This window comes from Onychostoma macrolepis, chromosome 21, assembly GCF_012432095.1.
Source record: "Onychostoma macrolepis isolate SWU-2019 chromosome 21, ASM1243209v1, whole genome shotgun sequence".
Lineage (NCBI taxonomy): Eukaryota > Metazoa > Chordata > Actinopteri > Cypriniformes > Cyprinidae > Onychostoma > Onychostoma macrolepis.
In genome coordinates, this window is record NC_081175.1 from 14,356,202 (window position 1) to 14,374,476 (window position 18,275).

The following is an 18,275-nucleotide window of genomic DNA, read 5'->3' on the forward strand; positions in this document are numbered from 1 at the left end:
CATTAGACTCTTTTTGGTGTGGAAAGCCACTTAATTTGAATCATTTTTTTTTTTACTCATTTTTCTAGTGAGATCTGGCAACACTGCACTCTATTTAAATTAATGTTCTCACAGTTCGGAATGGCCATCTTAGTTTTTTCAAAGTTTGGGGTCAGTGAGATTTTTTTATGTGTTTTTAGATAAGTCTCTTATACTCACTAAGGCTGCATTTATTTAATAAAAATACTGTAAAACAGTAATATTATGAAATATTAGTGCAATTTTGCATATTTTTAATGTATTTGACATGTAATTTATTACTGTGAATTTTCAGTAGCCACTACTTCAGTCTTCAGTGTCATATGATCCTTCAGAAATCATTCTAATTTGCTGATTTGGTGCTCAAGAAACATTTTTTATTATTGTTGAAAAGAGTTTAATACTTTTTTGTGTAAACTGTGATACATATTTTGATGAATAGAAAGTTAAAAAACAGCATTTATTTGAAATGGAAATGTTTTGTAACCGTATAAACGTCTAAATTGACACCTTTTTTGATTCCTTTAAAAAAAAAATTACTGATCGCAATCTTTTGAACGGTAGCGTATATTTTTGTTTTGTCCCATTTAACAAATGCACAAAAAATATATTCAATAAATGAAGATAAGCAGATGTTATAGTTTGATTGTCTGAGATCAGACCATGACCTTAGACTCATTTGACCACAGAGATATTTACTGTAATTGTTAAAACAAAATGCATTTACTAATGCTATATTTTCCATCAAGCCAACATGAGATATTGCAGCCAATTTAAGGTCATGGTTTCAAACATAATGTGCCAGAGCCAAGGTTGGCCTCAAAAAAGCACACTGTCAGTCACTTACCTAATTGAGTGAACAGGACAGTGAAGTTATACATGACAGACAGAGACTGTTCACAATCCAGAGCTCTGACAGATGAAAAAATGATATGTGTTTTTTACTATCGACTCTGGGAAAAGAAAACATTGTGCTATTATCAACTCACTTCCTCTCAGCTGGGGCAGTTCTGTCTGTGTGTGTGATTGTGTCCGTTGAAGATACCAGCGCTTCAGTGGTCCAGCACCCATTAGTGTCAATGTAGTCATTGAGTCACGTCTAACTGTGTTTGAGATCTCTCTCTCTCAGTGATTCTATATCAATATGCAGCATACTATATATTAGAGATATATAGGTGTTATAAGAGATGATCATATGGCCGTGTGCTATGGGTTTGTGTAGAGTAGTAAATAAATAGTGTAAAAGCTTGTAAAAAGTCATTTTTAATTACAGTAAATACTTGCCATGGTTTTAAATGAGCTTTTTTGGTATTTGTATTAAAGCATATTTGTTTTTGCTGTGGTATGTGAAATTGTGAAACTTTAGTATGTGACAGACATAGTGTTGTGGATCCTGAAGAGTTCCTGTGGTGTTTGATTGATATCCTTCTCTGCACAAATACAGGATTGGAGTTGTCACAGTGAGGGCTCAGGATATTTGATGACAGTGGAAATGACAGGTCAAAGGCACTTTGTCATCTCTTTTCCTCTATCGTTACTTCTTCCTCCCTTCCTCTATCCAATCTACCATTGTCACGGTCCCAAATCCAGCCCTCCATGAGGTTATCAGTGGCCCACCAGCACAATTCAATTGCTGCTTCTGTGTCTAAACTACAAACAAGTGACATGCAGAGAAAGTGCCACATGCAGCGCTCACTTGCAGTTTTAAAGATTTTTGTTTAGGTTTGATTTAATTAATATTATTAATTGAAGTAACCAGAATTAAAGGAGTAGTTCACTTCCAGAATGAAAATTTCCAAGATGTTCATGTCTTTCTTTCTTCAGTTGAAAAGAAATTAAGGTTTTTGAGGAAAACATTCCAGGATTTTCCTCCATATAGTGGACTTCAGTGGTGGCCGTCGAGGAATAAGGGAAATGATTGGTCATTTTCTAAGAAAAATACAAATTTATATACTTTTTAACCACAAATGCTCATCTTGCACTAGCTCGACTTCAAGAAAATCAAATGCCCTTTACAAAAAAAAGTAAAACAATGATGTCGGACGATTTTGAAGTTGGAGGGGAAAATGAGATGGAGTTTTTCGCCCTACCCTTCCTTTTTGAACCGAAGTACACAGACGAAGAACTAATCACATGTGACCTTTCCAACGAGATTATGTAATGCGTGAAGTTGCGCATGTGCGTTGCAGAGCTAGTGCAGGATGAGCATTTGTGGCTAAAAAGTATTTAAATTTGTATTTTTTTTAAGAAAATGACCAATCATTTCACTAGATAAGACCCTTATTCCTCAGCTGGGATCACGTAGAGCCCTTTGAAGCTGCATTGAAACTGCAATTTGGACCTTCAACCCATTTGATCCCATTGAAGTCCATTATGTAGAGTTTTCCACAAAAAGCTTAATTTCTTTTTGACTGAAGGAAGAAAGACATGAACATCTTGGATGACATGGGGGTAAGTAAATTATCAGGACATTTTTGTTCTGGAAGTGAACTAATCCTTTAAGCAACAGAACATGTGAACACTGTCATTGCTATATCTCTGACACTGACAGGAGGAAAAATATTTTCTAGTTTATCAGTTCAGTTAATAGCTGAATTCTTTATTATCACTTAAAAGTTTGGGGTCTTTATATATATATATATATATATATATATATATATATATAATTAATTATTATTTTTATTTTTTTTGGCAAGGATGCATTCACATTTGATAAGTGACAGAAAGGTTATATTTCAAATAAAGCATATTAAAATGATTTCTGAAGGATACTTAACCCTCTGGGGTCTGAGGGGGTTTTGGGGCCCTGGTGAAGTTTTGACACGGCCTGACATTTGTGGTTTTTTTCAGTATCTTAAAAACATAATAATGGCTAAAGTCATATTACACTGTATTCAGCGCAAACTGGGCTACAATAATATGTGAGCAGCATGAATGGCGTAATGATGCTGAAAAATAGAAAACAGTTATTAAACTTTAATAATATTTCATACAAAGACTGTTTTGCAGTATTCAAATATGCAACTTTGGTGAGCATAAGAGACTTTCAAAAACATTACAAAATCTTACCAACTTCAAACTTTCAAACTTGTAGTAGTACAGTATGTGAGATTTTGAACTATTGGGGGCACTAGAGGGTTTGAGGGATGCCTCTAAAATTGCCACCAGGGCCATTTAGACTGTCTCTAATAAGTTTGTCATAATTCAGATGGTTTTCCGTACTTTTGTCTAAAAGTGCCTTTAAGCAAAGCAATTTGACTTTCCCTGCTGTATGTTTTAAACTTCCTCTGTCAGATTGAAGAAATCAAGCAGCAGTTTTAACACGGTAATCACACGGCCTGTAGGAAGAGCTAATTAATCCTCCTCAACCCTGTCATATTCCCTAGTCATTTAGCACTAGCCCTCTGTCCATCTCAGTGCTCTTAACTGTGCTCATTTTAACTATGTGTCATAGAGGCGTCCCTTGGGCCTGTTATGTTCACAGTGCTGTGTAATTAGGAACCAAATAAACCATCCTAGTATTTCAATACTAGTGGAATTTCTCGACTTGAGTGACATCTTTTATATTTCATCAATTGAGCTGCCCGTGATATGAAACAGACTTTTAGAGTCCCTTGTCAAAAGCAGTGACTAAAAAAACACAAGCTCTTTTCTCACAAGCGATCCATTGATTGTGGCTCATCAAAACCGGCAAACCAAACATACTGAACCTAGCCATCAAACGCTTCCGGAATATAAACCATCTGCTCACTGAAGACTAAGCGAAGAGATTCCTACAGGAACGGATGGTTCAGTTCTCTGCCTGAAAAGAGTTTGATTTACAAGATCCCATCGAGAGATCTCCATCTCCTCACACACAGCAGAGAAATGACAGCTTGTCAGCGACAAGCTTTGCTTAGTGATTGAACACTTTTGAAGTAAGGTGAGATAACATCAGGAGAGGAACAACGGTATTCGTTGCTTGTTAATTTGAATGATGGCGAGCTCTTTGTTCAGTCAAAATAGAGCATTGTTTTGACTGATTAGATCTCTAATGTTGTTTACAGAGGGACGAAGACAAGTTCTGGTTACAGTTGGATAGTGTTTTTGCTGAATGTGTTTGAAGCATAATTCTTTGGTAGGTTAATACAGACTTACCTCTTTTAATAGTCTTTAAAAGACAGGAATTCCATCCTAAATCAGTGTTTAACACCTATTTTTTGTCATATGTACTTCCGTAAAGTTCAACAGAGCTGGCCCAGTTTTTCAGGACTCTTCATTTTCCCATTCATTTTTCCTATAGAGATTTTCAAAAAGTCTTTGTGAAAGAGTAATAAGCCATGAAACAAACAAACTAGTCAGAAGGGGAATAGAAGAATGTCTAAAACCTTGATTTGAAGCCAAAAAATTTAAAATCGGACAAGAAGTATGTAAAAAATAATGTTCCTTTAAAGTCATGAAGTACAGTTTAAAACCTGCTTTACTTCCATAATGTGATGTATTTCAGAGATTTAACCATTTTTATTTCAATTGATGCCTTTAAATAGAAATGAATTTAGCCAATATCAGGGTTAATTATAAATGGAATGTGGGATGGAGTCTTTGAATAATGCTAAATAATAGGTATCAATCATAGAAATAGTTTTTTATTTACTCTGAAGTGGTGTGCTATGATTTATTAGACATGTGTGTTGTTGTTGGGTCTGCCATAGCATGGCCGTGCATTTCCGTCTGTGTAATTAGCTGTTAAAATTATGGACTCTGGGATCCACAGTGGAGTCTCAGGCTGCTGCCGTTTGTTGAGTAAATTGGCCGCTTACCCTCATGCTGCCTATTTGTAGACTGAAGGCATGTATGTTCAGTTTGTAAAAGCGGCGGAGTGTGTATGTTCATGTCAAAGGGTCAAGGTTTGGCTGGTTAGCATTTTCCTGTTAACTTCTGCTGGATAAATGTAACTACAAAAAAAGTATTTCTCCATTGACGAGCGTTCAAATGTAGCTGTGCATACTGATAAAATACATTAATTGTTAGTTGCTTTTGCCAATGTCATTTTATCATTATTTATGTACAATTATAGTATATATTCATATTTTGAATGAACTTTCACTTATATAATATATACAATTTTTTTTTTTTTTTAATTTTAATTTTATTCCAGCTTTATTTATTTCAATACCAAAAACAATTTTTCATAGTTTTAGTATTAGTTAACTAGCTCTTAGCAGTGCACATGTTTTGGGATTTTTCAAATCAAAAACTAAAGTCTAACATCCAAGAAATATTTGCCTCAAGGTGTGTGTAAGTCTTCTAAGGAGAAAGTCACACATGCTTGATATCACATGAACTGTGATGATGATGCTTGCTAGTAGGTCTTGCTATTACACCGTCTGATGGAGCGCTGAATAATTCATCAGAGAGCCCCCTCAGCGAAGCCTTTACTTTACCATGAATCTATGTCATCTGTCTCCACTTTTTGCACTTTTTTCTCTAAAAAGTACTCTTCACCTGCTCGGCCGGCAGCAGTAAAGTGACCCTCATGTATCGTTAACCGCCTAGTTCTGACAGGCCGGGGAGAAAAGATGCTCTGTCGAGTCCCTTACCTGTCAGGTCTGTCTACGGTGAGCAGCAGAACTGTTGTGCTGTTCCAAGACTAGTTGTACCCGGACACATATTTCCTATGAGATTATGACTGGCAGCGAATTGCATTCAAAAGTGAGTAAAGGGTTTTTTCCCTTCCCTTGCTGACTTATAGTGAATATACTATTAAAGGTGTAGTAGGAGATCTCGGAAAATGCTAACTTTAGCCTGATAGCACTGAAAGCGAACGTCCCACCCTCCCTGCTATCGCCATCCAAAGCCACGCCCCCTGAACTCACATACGCTCAAAGAGCAGAATACCAGAGACAACATTAAATTACTACAATAGGCTACATCAACGGTTTCCAATTACAGTCCTCGCACCCTCCCTGCTCTGCACATGTATATCTTATCACATCAGATGGTTGTTCTATTCGACCGTAAGTCATTAAGTGCCCTGCGAAGTGGACATCACAGGATATTCCGCCATGATTCCAGTTCAAAGCGAGCATATATGTTCCATACAAAGGGCATTAAAGTGTGCGAGACGTGAATTTAAATTGTATTTATTTACAGAGGTATATTATGTCACACTTCACACTTCTCTAGTAAGTTTCGTCTGTGTGTAAGATGCTGCGCAGCGCAAATCCGTGAATGAATGTAACGAAGTGAAATAAACTTCAACGGATTTCCCTGCTCAGGGAGTAGGGAGCAATGAACACTGTGTAGGGATCATGTCAATCGGAACACAGTTCATGCACGTAGCTCTCTTCTAACGAGCTGGTTTTATGAATCAGGTGTGTTAACTAAGTGAGACATGCAAAATATGCAGAGCGGGTGCGCGATTACAGTTAGTAAAAGTACTACAATACCAGGAAGGAAGATCGGGTTGTTGATGTTTGCCTGCCATTCTCTCGCTCTGTCTGCACAGTGTGCGTGAACACGCTGATGACGTATCTGTCTGCGCGAACAGGGTGTGCAGAGGTATGCTAATACATACGTTGACAGGCAGGTAGGAAAGACAATTAAAACGCTCGGACCGAGCGTTTTGATTGGACAAATGTTTCTTGGTCCTACGCCTTCCACAGAATATATTAATACACATAAATACATTTAGACCACTTAACTTAATGATTGCTAGCAGGATGTGAAGAGACTTTCAACCAGAATAACAAAAAATGTTTCTGAAGACAATCACCTATGACACCTTTAACTTTAAATACATTTCATTTTTCAGTAAATGTTGTTAGTTTCATTTATTTCTAGTTTTTCATTTATGACATTTGACATTTCAGTTTACAAAAATGTTTTGGAATGAGTTGTTTTATGAAAATGAAATGACAAAAACAAGAATATGAGAAATTATTCTGAAAATGAGAATGAACTATTGTTCTCCTGAAACAGTTGGTATCCACTTTTGAAGAGGCTTTTTGACCTTTTGACCCTTAAGCCTCTTGACTTGTATCAGTGGTAATGATTTTTTTTTAAATTTTTAATTTATTGTTATTTGGTATTATTGCCATAACCTATATTGCACTAACAATTAAAGTTTAGAAAAGGCTACATTATTTCATTGTCCTGTGATGTCAGCTAAGAAGAAAGTTATTTCCAAAGGTGGAGCAAGTTATTACATTTTGATGAAAAATTACAAAGACAAGCATTGTTTTTTTTTTTCTTTTGCAATAACATGTACTGATGAATCATGCATAGTGAGTATCAGCATCCCGCCCCTTACCTGCCCCTCTGCCACCAAAAACACACACTTGTACTGAGTAAATCAATTATTCAGCTCACTCTCTGAGAGCATGTGCATGATTCAAGGCCAAAAAACAAGCAGAGACACTCTCCCTCTCATAAGTACGGCCTTGTCTCGAAAGGATGATTGTGAAACCGAGCCAGCAAGCTAACCATCACAGCTTGAAAGAGCTTCAGAGTTCATACAGGATCCTATTAATGAATTATGACTTGCATGTTTAATATCATTTCAGAATAAGACAAGACACGGAGCAGGCTGGCCTAGTATTTTACTAAAAACAAAAGCCTGCACAAAAGAAAACGTCAGAATAATATATGGGTGGGGATAATTTGTTGCACAAAAGGCTTAGCTCATGAATATTAATTAGTTTTTCCACAAATAATTTTAAATTACTTATAATTTGTGTAAAGTAAATAAAACTAATAAATAAATAAGAAGTGTAGATGCTTCCTCTGTATTAGATACATCCCAGCTATTTAATGAAGAAGTGGGGACAAAATTGGCCATTGCTAAAACTGGCTGGGAAATCCCCATTATAAATTATGCTTTTGTATCCTAATTTCTAAAATGTTTAATAAAAATACCAAACCATCCTTGGTCCACATGGCACAGCCCATCTATCCAAGAAAAATCCAGAGCATATTAGATAAACACAAGAACTGCTCTGCAATTGGTAAAATGGAAATAACGCTTGTGTGGGTGCAGAAAGAGAGATGCAGATTGATCTTTAAGTCTCTGTTGGAGTGGCCTGGTTTGTTTGATCTCTCCTACGCAGTCTCTGCCTCTCTGTCTCCGGTTCATAACGTTTTCACTGCAAAGCGCTTTTGTTTGTACTGTGTACAAGACAATTTGTTTTGTCAAATTGTTTTATTCGTTATGAGTTGTTTTGTAAGAGTGGCCCCTGTCATGATACATGGGTTAAATGTAAAGAAACATTGCTGTGGGTTTGGCAGCAGGAAAAATGGATGTCTCATGGGATGCTGAGCATGGTTCCCCCAGCACATCATTTCTTCTGATCTATGTGTTCATATAAGAAAAAAGCAAAATCTGTCACAGAGATAAAAAATAAGAAGTTGCTCAAGACTTAAGGCACTATTGTTCACTTGACGCAAACACACTTAAAAAAAACAAAAAAAAAAAACACCTGAGCTGTTTAATAAGCAAAAAGGAGATTTATATTGACTTGTGAGAGAATGTGAAAACATAATTTGTATTCATATATTTAAGTTTCAAAGAAACTTAAACAAACTTTTTTCTGCAAAAAGTCATTTTCTTAATCAGTATTTTTGTCTTGTTTTCCAGTATAAACACTGAATAAAAAAAAAAAACATTTAAAATCCTGAAAACCCCAAAATGTAATTTTTGGACTGTACTAAAGCATAAAAATACCATAATGTTTGCCACAAATTTAGGAAACATGCTAAGCTGACATACTTGTAACTCTGAAAAACAATGTTACAGCCAGTTATTCTACTTTGAAATGTGCGTTCTGTGTCGGAATGTCTGTTTTTGTTTTGTTCTGTGTGATTCCACCCACTGCCAATTTACCCAACAGTATTTCAACACCTGGGTTGCCCGGTGGTGGAAAACACAGCGTATTACAGCCATGGAAGCCAGCAAACCAATTGGGTCAGAGATTGCAGATTCTACCCAACTTAAAAAGCCTCGACAGCCATCTAAAAAGCTCTATGACCAGAGGCATATTAAAACATGGATAAATCAACTCTAAATCAACTTACAGTGTAAGGCTCGTCACCCTCCATTTTCAGTTCTCCTCGTTCCTGTTGTGTGTCCTCAATCTGGCAACTCGCATGAGCGTTGAGTCTGAGGAGAAAAACGCTTTCCAATATTTTGAATTTGGACTGCAGTTCCCTTTTCAACCACTAGCTGAAAATATTACATACTGCACCTTTAAAGGGATAGTTCACCCTAAAATTAAAATTACCCCATGATTTACTCACCATCAAGCCATCCTAGATGTACAGTGGTGGCCAAAATGATTAAAACACTAATATTTTCACCAGCTATAAAATGGTTTTAAGTCAGTTATTTCTATCTTTTGCTGTATTGTGTCAGTAGGAAATAACAGTTTACATTTCCAAACATTCATTTTGCCATTAATTGTAATAATCTGACAACAGCCAGTGCTCCACACAGATATCTGATCTCATCATCATCCAGTTTGGAATAACATGAAGAAACAGAACAAACTGAGACAGACTAAATCCAGAAGAACTGTGGCAATGTCTTAAGTTAAGTTAAGTTAGTGACGTATTGTCAAGTATGGTGACAAATTAGTGCTCACCCATATTAACCCATCCAAGTGCACACACACAGCAGTGAGTAGTGAACAAATGCACACACACCCGGAGCAGTGCTGTTCATTCACAATCCCCACCGGCGCAAGAATCGAACCAGCAACCTTCAGGTTACAAGCCTGACTCCCTAACCATTAGGCCACGACTACCCCATAAGAACCACGCTGCCCCATGTGAGGCTCGAACTCACGACCTTCAGATTATGAGACTGACGCACTGCCTAACTGCGCCAACTTCTTGAAGCGTCTTCAAGATGCTATCCGATTACGGTTGAACCACCAATGTCCTCCTTATTACGTTTGTGGGCCTGGGAACATTCAGTTACTTTGCTGTTTATGCAGAGTCAGAGAGCTCTTGTATTTCATCAAAGATATCTTAATTTGTGTTCCGAAGATGAACAAAGGTCTTACGTGTTTGTAACAACACGAGGGAGAGTAATTAATGACAGAATTTTCATTTTTGGATGAACTATCCCTTTAATGAGATTATTTAGAATTTGGATCTCAGTAGGTGATGCTGTGACCTCTCTTCACAGGTGAGTGATGGCAGCCTGACGATTGTTTCCATCAGCCGTGAGGACAGGGGAGCGTACACATGCCGAGCGTACAGTGAGCAGGGAGAGGCCGTCCATACCACACGCCTACTCGTCCAAGGTAACACCATAACTACCCTAAACTGTTTCTACAGGACTTTATTGTTTGCTCTTAACTGAATGACATCACTATCGTGTTGGAGTGCTGTGTGATGTATTTGAACAGTCCTCTGTGTGTTTGTGTCTATGTATGTGTGTACAGTCATGCTTGCAAAGCTGCATGCTGCATGGCACCCATGCTGTAGAGCTACAGAGATAATTGGACTCCATATGTTGGCTGTCTGGTACACTATAAAGCAGTAATGGGTTCACTGTAAGAGAGATTTTTCACCATAGTGCTGCCAAAGAAGCTTTTTCCTGTTGGGATCCCTAATCTATTCTGTGTCTGCTGCTTTTAGCATGCCATGTTAGCATGTAACCCAATAACCCAATGGATTTATAACTTTTATTGTCTATTTGTTAAAATTTTTTTGTGTGTTAATTAAAAAATATGAAACCAAAGCTCAGCTCTGTGGCTGTGGTCTACCCATAATCATAAATATACTTTACTCTGAGAGATTTTTATACAAATATAAGAGCTGTCAAAAGATTAAAATTAGATTTCAGTGCAATAGTGTTCTTTATTTACCTTTTTCACAATTCTAGTCAACAATAAAGCACTTCTTCCCATCAAATGCCAATCAAACCAGTATCAAACTTAGTGCAGTCATAAAATGACATTCTATTTTTCCGCTTCTGTTGAATTTCTTTTTAGCCTACTGTATTGAATGGTTCAAAAGTGAATCATTGTAATAGTAGCCATTTAATTCTAATAACTATAATGCTGAATTATATCCTGTATAATAACAAAATCAACACTGATTAGGGGGTATGGAAGGCCGTTTCTGCCACAGTTAAGTAAAAAAAAAAATTCTGTAATTCATGATAATGAGAAACGTTCTCATAATATTTTATTTATTTATACATTACATAGAAATTATAGCAGGTGCTAATTTGCATCTCATGTCCCTAGAAAGGCTTTTCTAAAAAAAAATCGTTACATGTATAAATAACCAAAATGACTATAATTCTCTGTACCAAAAAACTAATGTCACAAACCCTTCATATAAAATCCTCACACATTACAAACAGAATACAGAACAAACACATGCACCTAGTTTTATAGACTCTTCTAATCCTAATTACTAGTAAGGAACCATATGAAAATATAAATATGCGTACAGTTCTGGTTTATTTTAAGCCAACGCTTAACCATCAAATTAGTCAATAATGACTTGACAATATGAGAAACTTTTTCACAGTAAAGAGAAACCTTCTTGTTTTAATGACTTAACAACTCATAGTAATAATAATAAACATTAATCATGAGAAAATACCCATTATTATGATACTACGCCTTAGTCATGAGAAAGTTTATTATTATTTTGAGATACTAATCATTAATTATGATAAAGATTCTTATTATTATGAGGTACTAGGGGTGTAACGGTACACAAACATGAAGGTTCGGTATGTTTTGACGTCGTGGTTCGGCATAGCATGAGGAAAAAAACAAAGCATAAATTGTTTTTTTTTAATTAAACAATTGTTTACTGAACAAATTGCTCTTTCTTTAAATAAATTCAATTATAATGCAGTTTTTATTATTTAACATGCATTAGATAATTAAGACATCACTAACAGTTAAAGTCAAATATAATTAAGTATATAGTCTAATATTTCGCAAAATGTTCTTTCCTAGACTTCATTTCTCTAGCAAATAACGAGCTGTAGACACCGATGACTTGTTTACAAGCTGCTTTAATGACGTCTCTCCATGGTTGAAACACTAATTGAGCGATTACATGAGGGGTGAGATGTTCATTCATGTTTATTTCACGTTAAAACTAGTTGTAAATAGGAAGGTATAATCGTGCTCACTCACGCTCCGTGCCGCCATTTGAACTGAGGTGTTTATACAGTTGTCGCGCCACATCAAAGAGTGCCAAAGCAGCAGTTATTGTCTGAATTTCCTGAAAAAACTGAACAATTTGTTTGGTACACAAGCACCTGTACCGAAAATGTTCGAATACATGTACCGTTACATCCCTATGAGATACACTGCATTATATAAATGAGATTTTCTTCTATGAACATTAAACCTTTGGTAACTTTACGTTGATCATGTGGTCCGTTTCCGTTTGAGTAGGTGGTTCTTTACCAGAATAAGCATTGTGGACCAGACCAAGAATGACAGGAAACTCTAGGGAAAATAAATGAGTGAAAGAATTTCCATTTTAATAAGACCTTCACTTAAAAAAAAGAAAAAGTTTTCTGTTAGTTTAAATAAAAATCAACTGCTGAGACATAAAAGTGCCAAGTTGCAGAAACACGGTTTTGTAGACACGTTGGCTGTCTAGCGAGTTTGTTTTTGTACTGTAATGTGTGTGTGCTGTCGAGCAGGACGGAGAGCATCTGTAGAGTCCGTGCCTGCACGGGGAGCTCTCTGCAGGCTTTCTCCACAGAAGAGCCCTCTCTTTACACTGGCACTGCCAGCTGAAGCGATGCCCACAGTGGGTGGTAGAGTGAGATCTGTGGGTAGGCTGCTTCAGATTCTCACACTGTGTAGAATTCTTATCATCTTGACCAATGATATTCAGATGAGACGGCAGATCCAAATATGTATGGTACAGCTGAGTGGTACCTTAAACCTATATTAACTCATTCAGTATGATATCATTCGGTATTCAGTATGTACACTACTGTAAATGATGTATTGATCTGTTGAATACAAATAACAGAATGAAAATATATATGATTGGAAACAATTATATTAAATATTTTCTCCAATATTGTTGTTTTTAACCTTGAAGAGGGCTGAGATTTCTTATGCTTCAATAGGATGTGACACATCCTGATATGTAATGCTGATTTATTATGTGTCTCTTTTCTATTTCAGGACCCCCATTTATTGTCTCACCGCCAGAGAACATAACCGTAAACATATCCCAGGATGCATTCTTCACTTGTCAGGCTGAGGCATATCCTGGCAACCTAACATACACCTGGTTCTGGGAGGAAGATAACGTCTTCTTCAAGAAGTAAAGTTATGATCGGGTTCATTACTGTACCATACCCCCACTGTCCTGTGTCCATGTGGAGTTTGTCACAGTCCATGTAGTTTCGTCATCATCATTGAGGCATCAGTGAGTTTTAGGGACTATGGCCATTGTGATACTGTTTTAGGCTTTAGTTAAACATTTTTGTGACATTTTCATAGAAAACTGAAATGTTATCATAGGCGCACAAAATGCTACTAAATATGCCACCACTACTGATATTCTGTACACTACCGTTCAATAGTTTGTCGTCAGTTAGATTTTTTTTTTTTTAGATATTTTATAGAAATTATAATAATACAAAAAAAGTAAATGCTGTTCTTTTGAAAGAATCCTGAAAGAAATTGTATCACGGTTTACACAGAAATGTTAAGCAGCACTGTTTTCATCTGTTTCAACTGTTTTCAGCTCACCGTTTTGACCTTTTTTCTCAGAATTCTGAGTTTGCAACTTTTTTTTTTATATCTCAATTTTTTTGTGTGTGTTTGTTTTGTTTCTACCACAGAATACAAAAATAAAAAAGGCAATTGTGAGAATTGTGAGATATAAACCCAGAACTGCAATAAACATAATTGTGAGATAAAAAGTCCTTTTACCTTTTTTATTTTTAAATTCCGTGACAGATATAATCCGAAAAGCTTCCTTAGAAAACAGTTCTTTTAAATTCTAAAACCAGGGCTGAATTTATTTGATAAAAAATCTTACTGACCCAAATATTTGAATGGTAGTGTTCATCTATTGATAAACAGATGCATTTTTAATTTAAACTGGTTTTTAAAGAGTTGTCAGTCAAAAAAAGATTCATTAGCGCCAAGCTCTGAGCTCCTTACATTTGCAAATAGAATTGCCAAAAAAGATGAAATTTTACTTGGGAAATTTGGTTTTGCAAAGTTTTAACAGAAAGTGTTACAATGAAAGTTCACTATGACAGTTTTACTGTAAGTTTTTCACTTGTGTTTACATTGTGTGAATGTGTCAGTGTCATTACACTTGTTTGCAGGTTCACCCACCTCAGATACTGTCTCATTTGTGTCTCATTTGCCGTGTGTGAACGTTCTGACGGACTGAAATACTTTGATGCCTTATAAGTGACTAAATGGAAATGCTAGAAAGCAACTTCTCACCTGAAGACCAATTGATTTCATTTGACTTTATCAATAGCATGATAAGCATAAAAACACATAGCACACAAAAGTATTACATAAAACAGTGTGTCCTTTATAGTAACCTTGAATAGGAAAGGGGTCACACTAGGTGAGTGCCCACTATCATCACGATAAACGACAAACACAGCTTCACCATAGACCCTCTCAGATTCTCATGGTTCACGCTTCTCCTTCTCTCCCCCATGAAAAGAATATTTAGCGACATGGCGCTTGTGTCATCATACGCTCCGCTAGCACTGATTAGAAGGAGCAGTGCCCAAAGCCATCCAAGACGCCCTCATGCGTGGCCTGTACACTCTATAGAAAAAGGATATTATGTTTTTTTCTTTCTAATAGAGGCTCTGTGCAGCAGGACAGGTGGAAGCACAGGCAAGAATAGAGGCCACGCAGGCATTTTGTCCACTGGAGCGTTTTTTTTCTTTCTTTTTTTCTTTCTCTCTCTCTGATCTCTGCCTCGGACACTCCATCTGTTCTTGTTGACAGAGTAGACTGTAATTCACAAGGCTTTGAATTGTGCTTTATTCTCTGGCTTTAAATTAATTTACGTAGCCATACATATTTATAGGGATAGCTTAGGGAAAAAAAGGCAGTATTTACGAACCTTCATGTCATGTTTCAGTACGTGGAACATAAAAAATATTGTTTATTACCATTCAAAGGTTTGGGGTTGGTAAGATTATTTTAATGTTTTAGACCAAGGTTGTGTTTATTTTATGTAAGATAACGAACAGTGGAACAGCATTGAAATAGAAATCTTTTGTAATATTATAAATCTCTTTACTGTCATTTTTCATCAATTTAATGAGTCCTTGCTGAATAAAAGTATTAATTTCTTTTTTTTTTTTAAATCTTACTGACCTCAAACTTTTGAACGGTGGTGTATGTAGTAGTGTAGGCTGTTGGAATCATCAATACTATTGATACTAATTCAACTTCTTCTTTGTCAATCTTTCTTTCTCTCTCCAGTGATCTAAAGCGCAGAGTGAGTATTCTGATCGACGGTTCGCTCATCATCTCCCAGGTGAAACCTGAGGATGCTGGGAAATACACCTGCAGCCCGAGTAACAGCCTTGGGCGCCCACCTTCTGCATCAGCGTACCTGACAGTGCATTGTGAGTCGGTCTGCCGATACACAACTAGACACACTACATCTTTGTCTTTCATCTGAAAACATTTGTCCTTTTCTGATGCCCCTAAAAATTCTCCCTGCGTTGCACAGTGCAGATGCTGAACTACAGCTGCAGTATGTAGGCGAGAAACCACCAGAATAGAATCCATTTGGTATTTTTACTTCTTGTCAAAGTATCCTGCTGATCATACAGTGGAGTTCAAAAATGTGAAAAGCTTCTGTTTTGTTGAACGTGATGATCATGTATGTTATCCACCATGATTTAAAATTGATCCAAAACATCTTGTGCTTCTAAAACTAAGAACGTCTGACCTTTTGTGAACACGGTCAGTGTCACAAATGTGCTTATATTTGATTAGTGACCTGGTAATCATAATGAAGTGATCTTCCAATTTGTTGTAAATAAATACTTGAATCATTAAACCAATAAATAGTTAAATTAAAGAATAAAGTAATAATTATGTCATACATTTTCTTCCAATTTGTTGTGAATTAATAAATAATAAAAAAAAAAATCAAATAAATGAATGAAAAAATAAATAATTGAACCAATAAATAAATAAATAATTTAATTAAACAATAAATTAAATAAATTGCTATAAATGAAATAAATGCATATATTTACATGCATTACAAATTAGACGTTTAATTCCCAGATTTTCAGTATGGTCTCAGATGTTTAAACGCCAATGCAGATACAGTGATATAAGACTTCACTGCCATTCAAAATTTTGGGATCACTAAGATTTTTTATGTTTTTAAAGAAATTTCTTAGGCTCATCAAGGCTCTATCTATTTGATCAAAAAACTGTAATTTTGTGAAATACTGCAATTTATAATAACAGTTTTCTATTTTAATATACTTTAAAATATAATTTATTCCTGTGTAGCAAAGCTGAATTTTCAGCATCATTACTCCAGTCTTCAGTGTCACACGATCCTTCAGAAATAATTATAATATGCTTATTTATAATCAATGTTGAAAACCTGGACCTGTGATTCTTTTTTCAGGATTCTTTGATGAATAAAAATTTAAAAAGAACAGTGTTTATTCAAAATAGACATTTTGTGTTATAATGTACACTACTATTCAAAAGTTTGGGCTCAGTAATTTTTTTTAAAAGAAATTAATGCTTTTATTCAGCAAGGATGTTAAATGGATAAAAAGTGATAGTAAAGACTTCTATTTTAAATAAATGCTATTCTATTTAACTTTTTATTCATCTAAGAATCAAAGAAAAAAGTATCACAGGTTCCAAAAAAATATTAAGCAGCACAACAGTTTCAACAATGATAACAGCACATCATGTGACACTGAAGACTGGAATAATGGCTGATGAAAATTCAGTGCTGCATCACAGTAATAAGTTATATTTTAAAGTATATTAAAATAAGAAAGCAATATTAGAAATTGCAACAATATTTCACAGTATTACTGTTTTTTGTCTGTATTTTGATCAAATAAATACAGCCTTGATGAACATAAGAGACATAAAAAAAACATTAAAAATCTTACTGATCCCAAACTTTTGAACGGTAGTGAAGGTGATTTCCTGAACTTGAATGGTGGTGTCCTGTATTACTTTTTATACAATGACAACCTTTCACTGTAACAAATTATTTTTAAATGAAGCAGTAATTCCCAATTGCCTATTATATTACGTAATATCATGCAGTATGTGACATAATAGAGGAGGAATTCTCCTTCATCCTGAATCTGTGACATTGGTCTCACTGGATTGAGTGTGAATATTGAGTAACAACCTTCACCAGCAGATTATGCCTTTTCTTTGCGTTTTCACATTGAGATCATGTATGCAGAATAACGGTGGTATAACAGTGCTCTTTTGTAATTTATGAAAGGGTTACTTTAGTCTCCCAGCATATTCCGTCTCAATACATGGGCACGAGGACGTATTAGCTTCAACTGCTGCTGTTGGGCAGGCTGACGCTTTCTATTTGCAGCCGAGAGATTGGAATGGCCTTCTGTCCCCGGAGTCTGGAGCTGAATTGAAACAGTGACCTTGAGTCAGTAAGCTAGCAGATCACTCAGTCATGGCTCACATCCTCCACGCCAATTGACTGATGCAAAGAACATGGGTTTTCTAGACGTTGTCCAAAAAAACACACCAACAAAACCCAAACATGTTGCATTTGCAGTAAATAGTGACAGGAATGAATGCTGCAGAAGTGGCTGTGGTATCCAAGGCAACAGACATTTCAGATTCCCTCGCTCGGAGGAAGCCTGTGTCGGACCAGCTTGGCTCGGTTGAAGCGGCGGAAAGGGATTACATCATAGCAGAATTCCCAGACTGCAGAAATGTTCTCCTGTCCTCCAAAACAGTCTCACGTAGTCTGGCCGCCCATGTGTGTAGCGAGCAGAGAATGTGTATTTGACAGTAAGTGAGAAAAAAGGAGGGGGACTGTAAAAGGATGACATCATCCTGTGTGGAAACCCTCTTCTCTGCAGTGACGTCACCTGCAGACACTCCGGCAGGCTGGTAGCGTGGGCGATGGTGGCCCCATTGGACGGCTGACGGCATTGCAGCTCTGCTCTGTGCATCGACATTGTCTAATTTATTTTTCTTTCCTCTTCGTTAGCAGTCCTGTGCTTCGTCCTCATGACTCGCTTTTCTTCTGTT

The 18,275-nt window shown here is 36.3% G+C and overlaps 1 protein-coding gene across 7 annotated transcripts in view; it reads left to right on the forward strand.

The window, feature by feature from the left end:
• igsf9bb (immunoglobulin superfamily, member 9Bb) overlaps positions 1–18,275 on the forward strand; it is a 154,150-nt gene that overhangs the window by 89,588 nt on the left and 46,287 nt on the right. For all 7 annotated transcript variants that reach the window (XM_058758146.1, XM_058758144.1, XM_058758147.1 and 4 more), the window contains exons 5-7: positions 10,184–10,301; positions 13,179–13,320; positions 15,471–15,616. In XM_058758146.1, the coding sequence (XP_058614129.1) occupies positions 10,184–10,301; positions 13,179–13,320; positions 15,471–15,616 (406 nt within the window). The remainder of the gene's footprint in view (positions 1–10,183; positions 10,302–13,178; positions 13,321–15,470; positions 15,617–18,275) is intronic.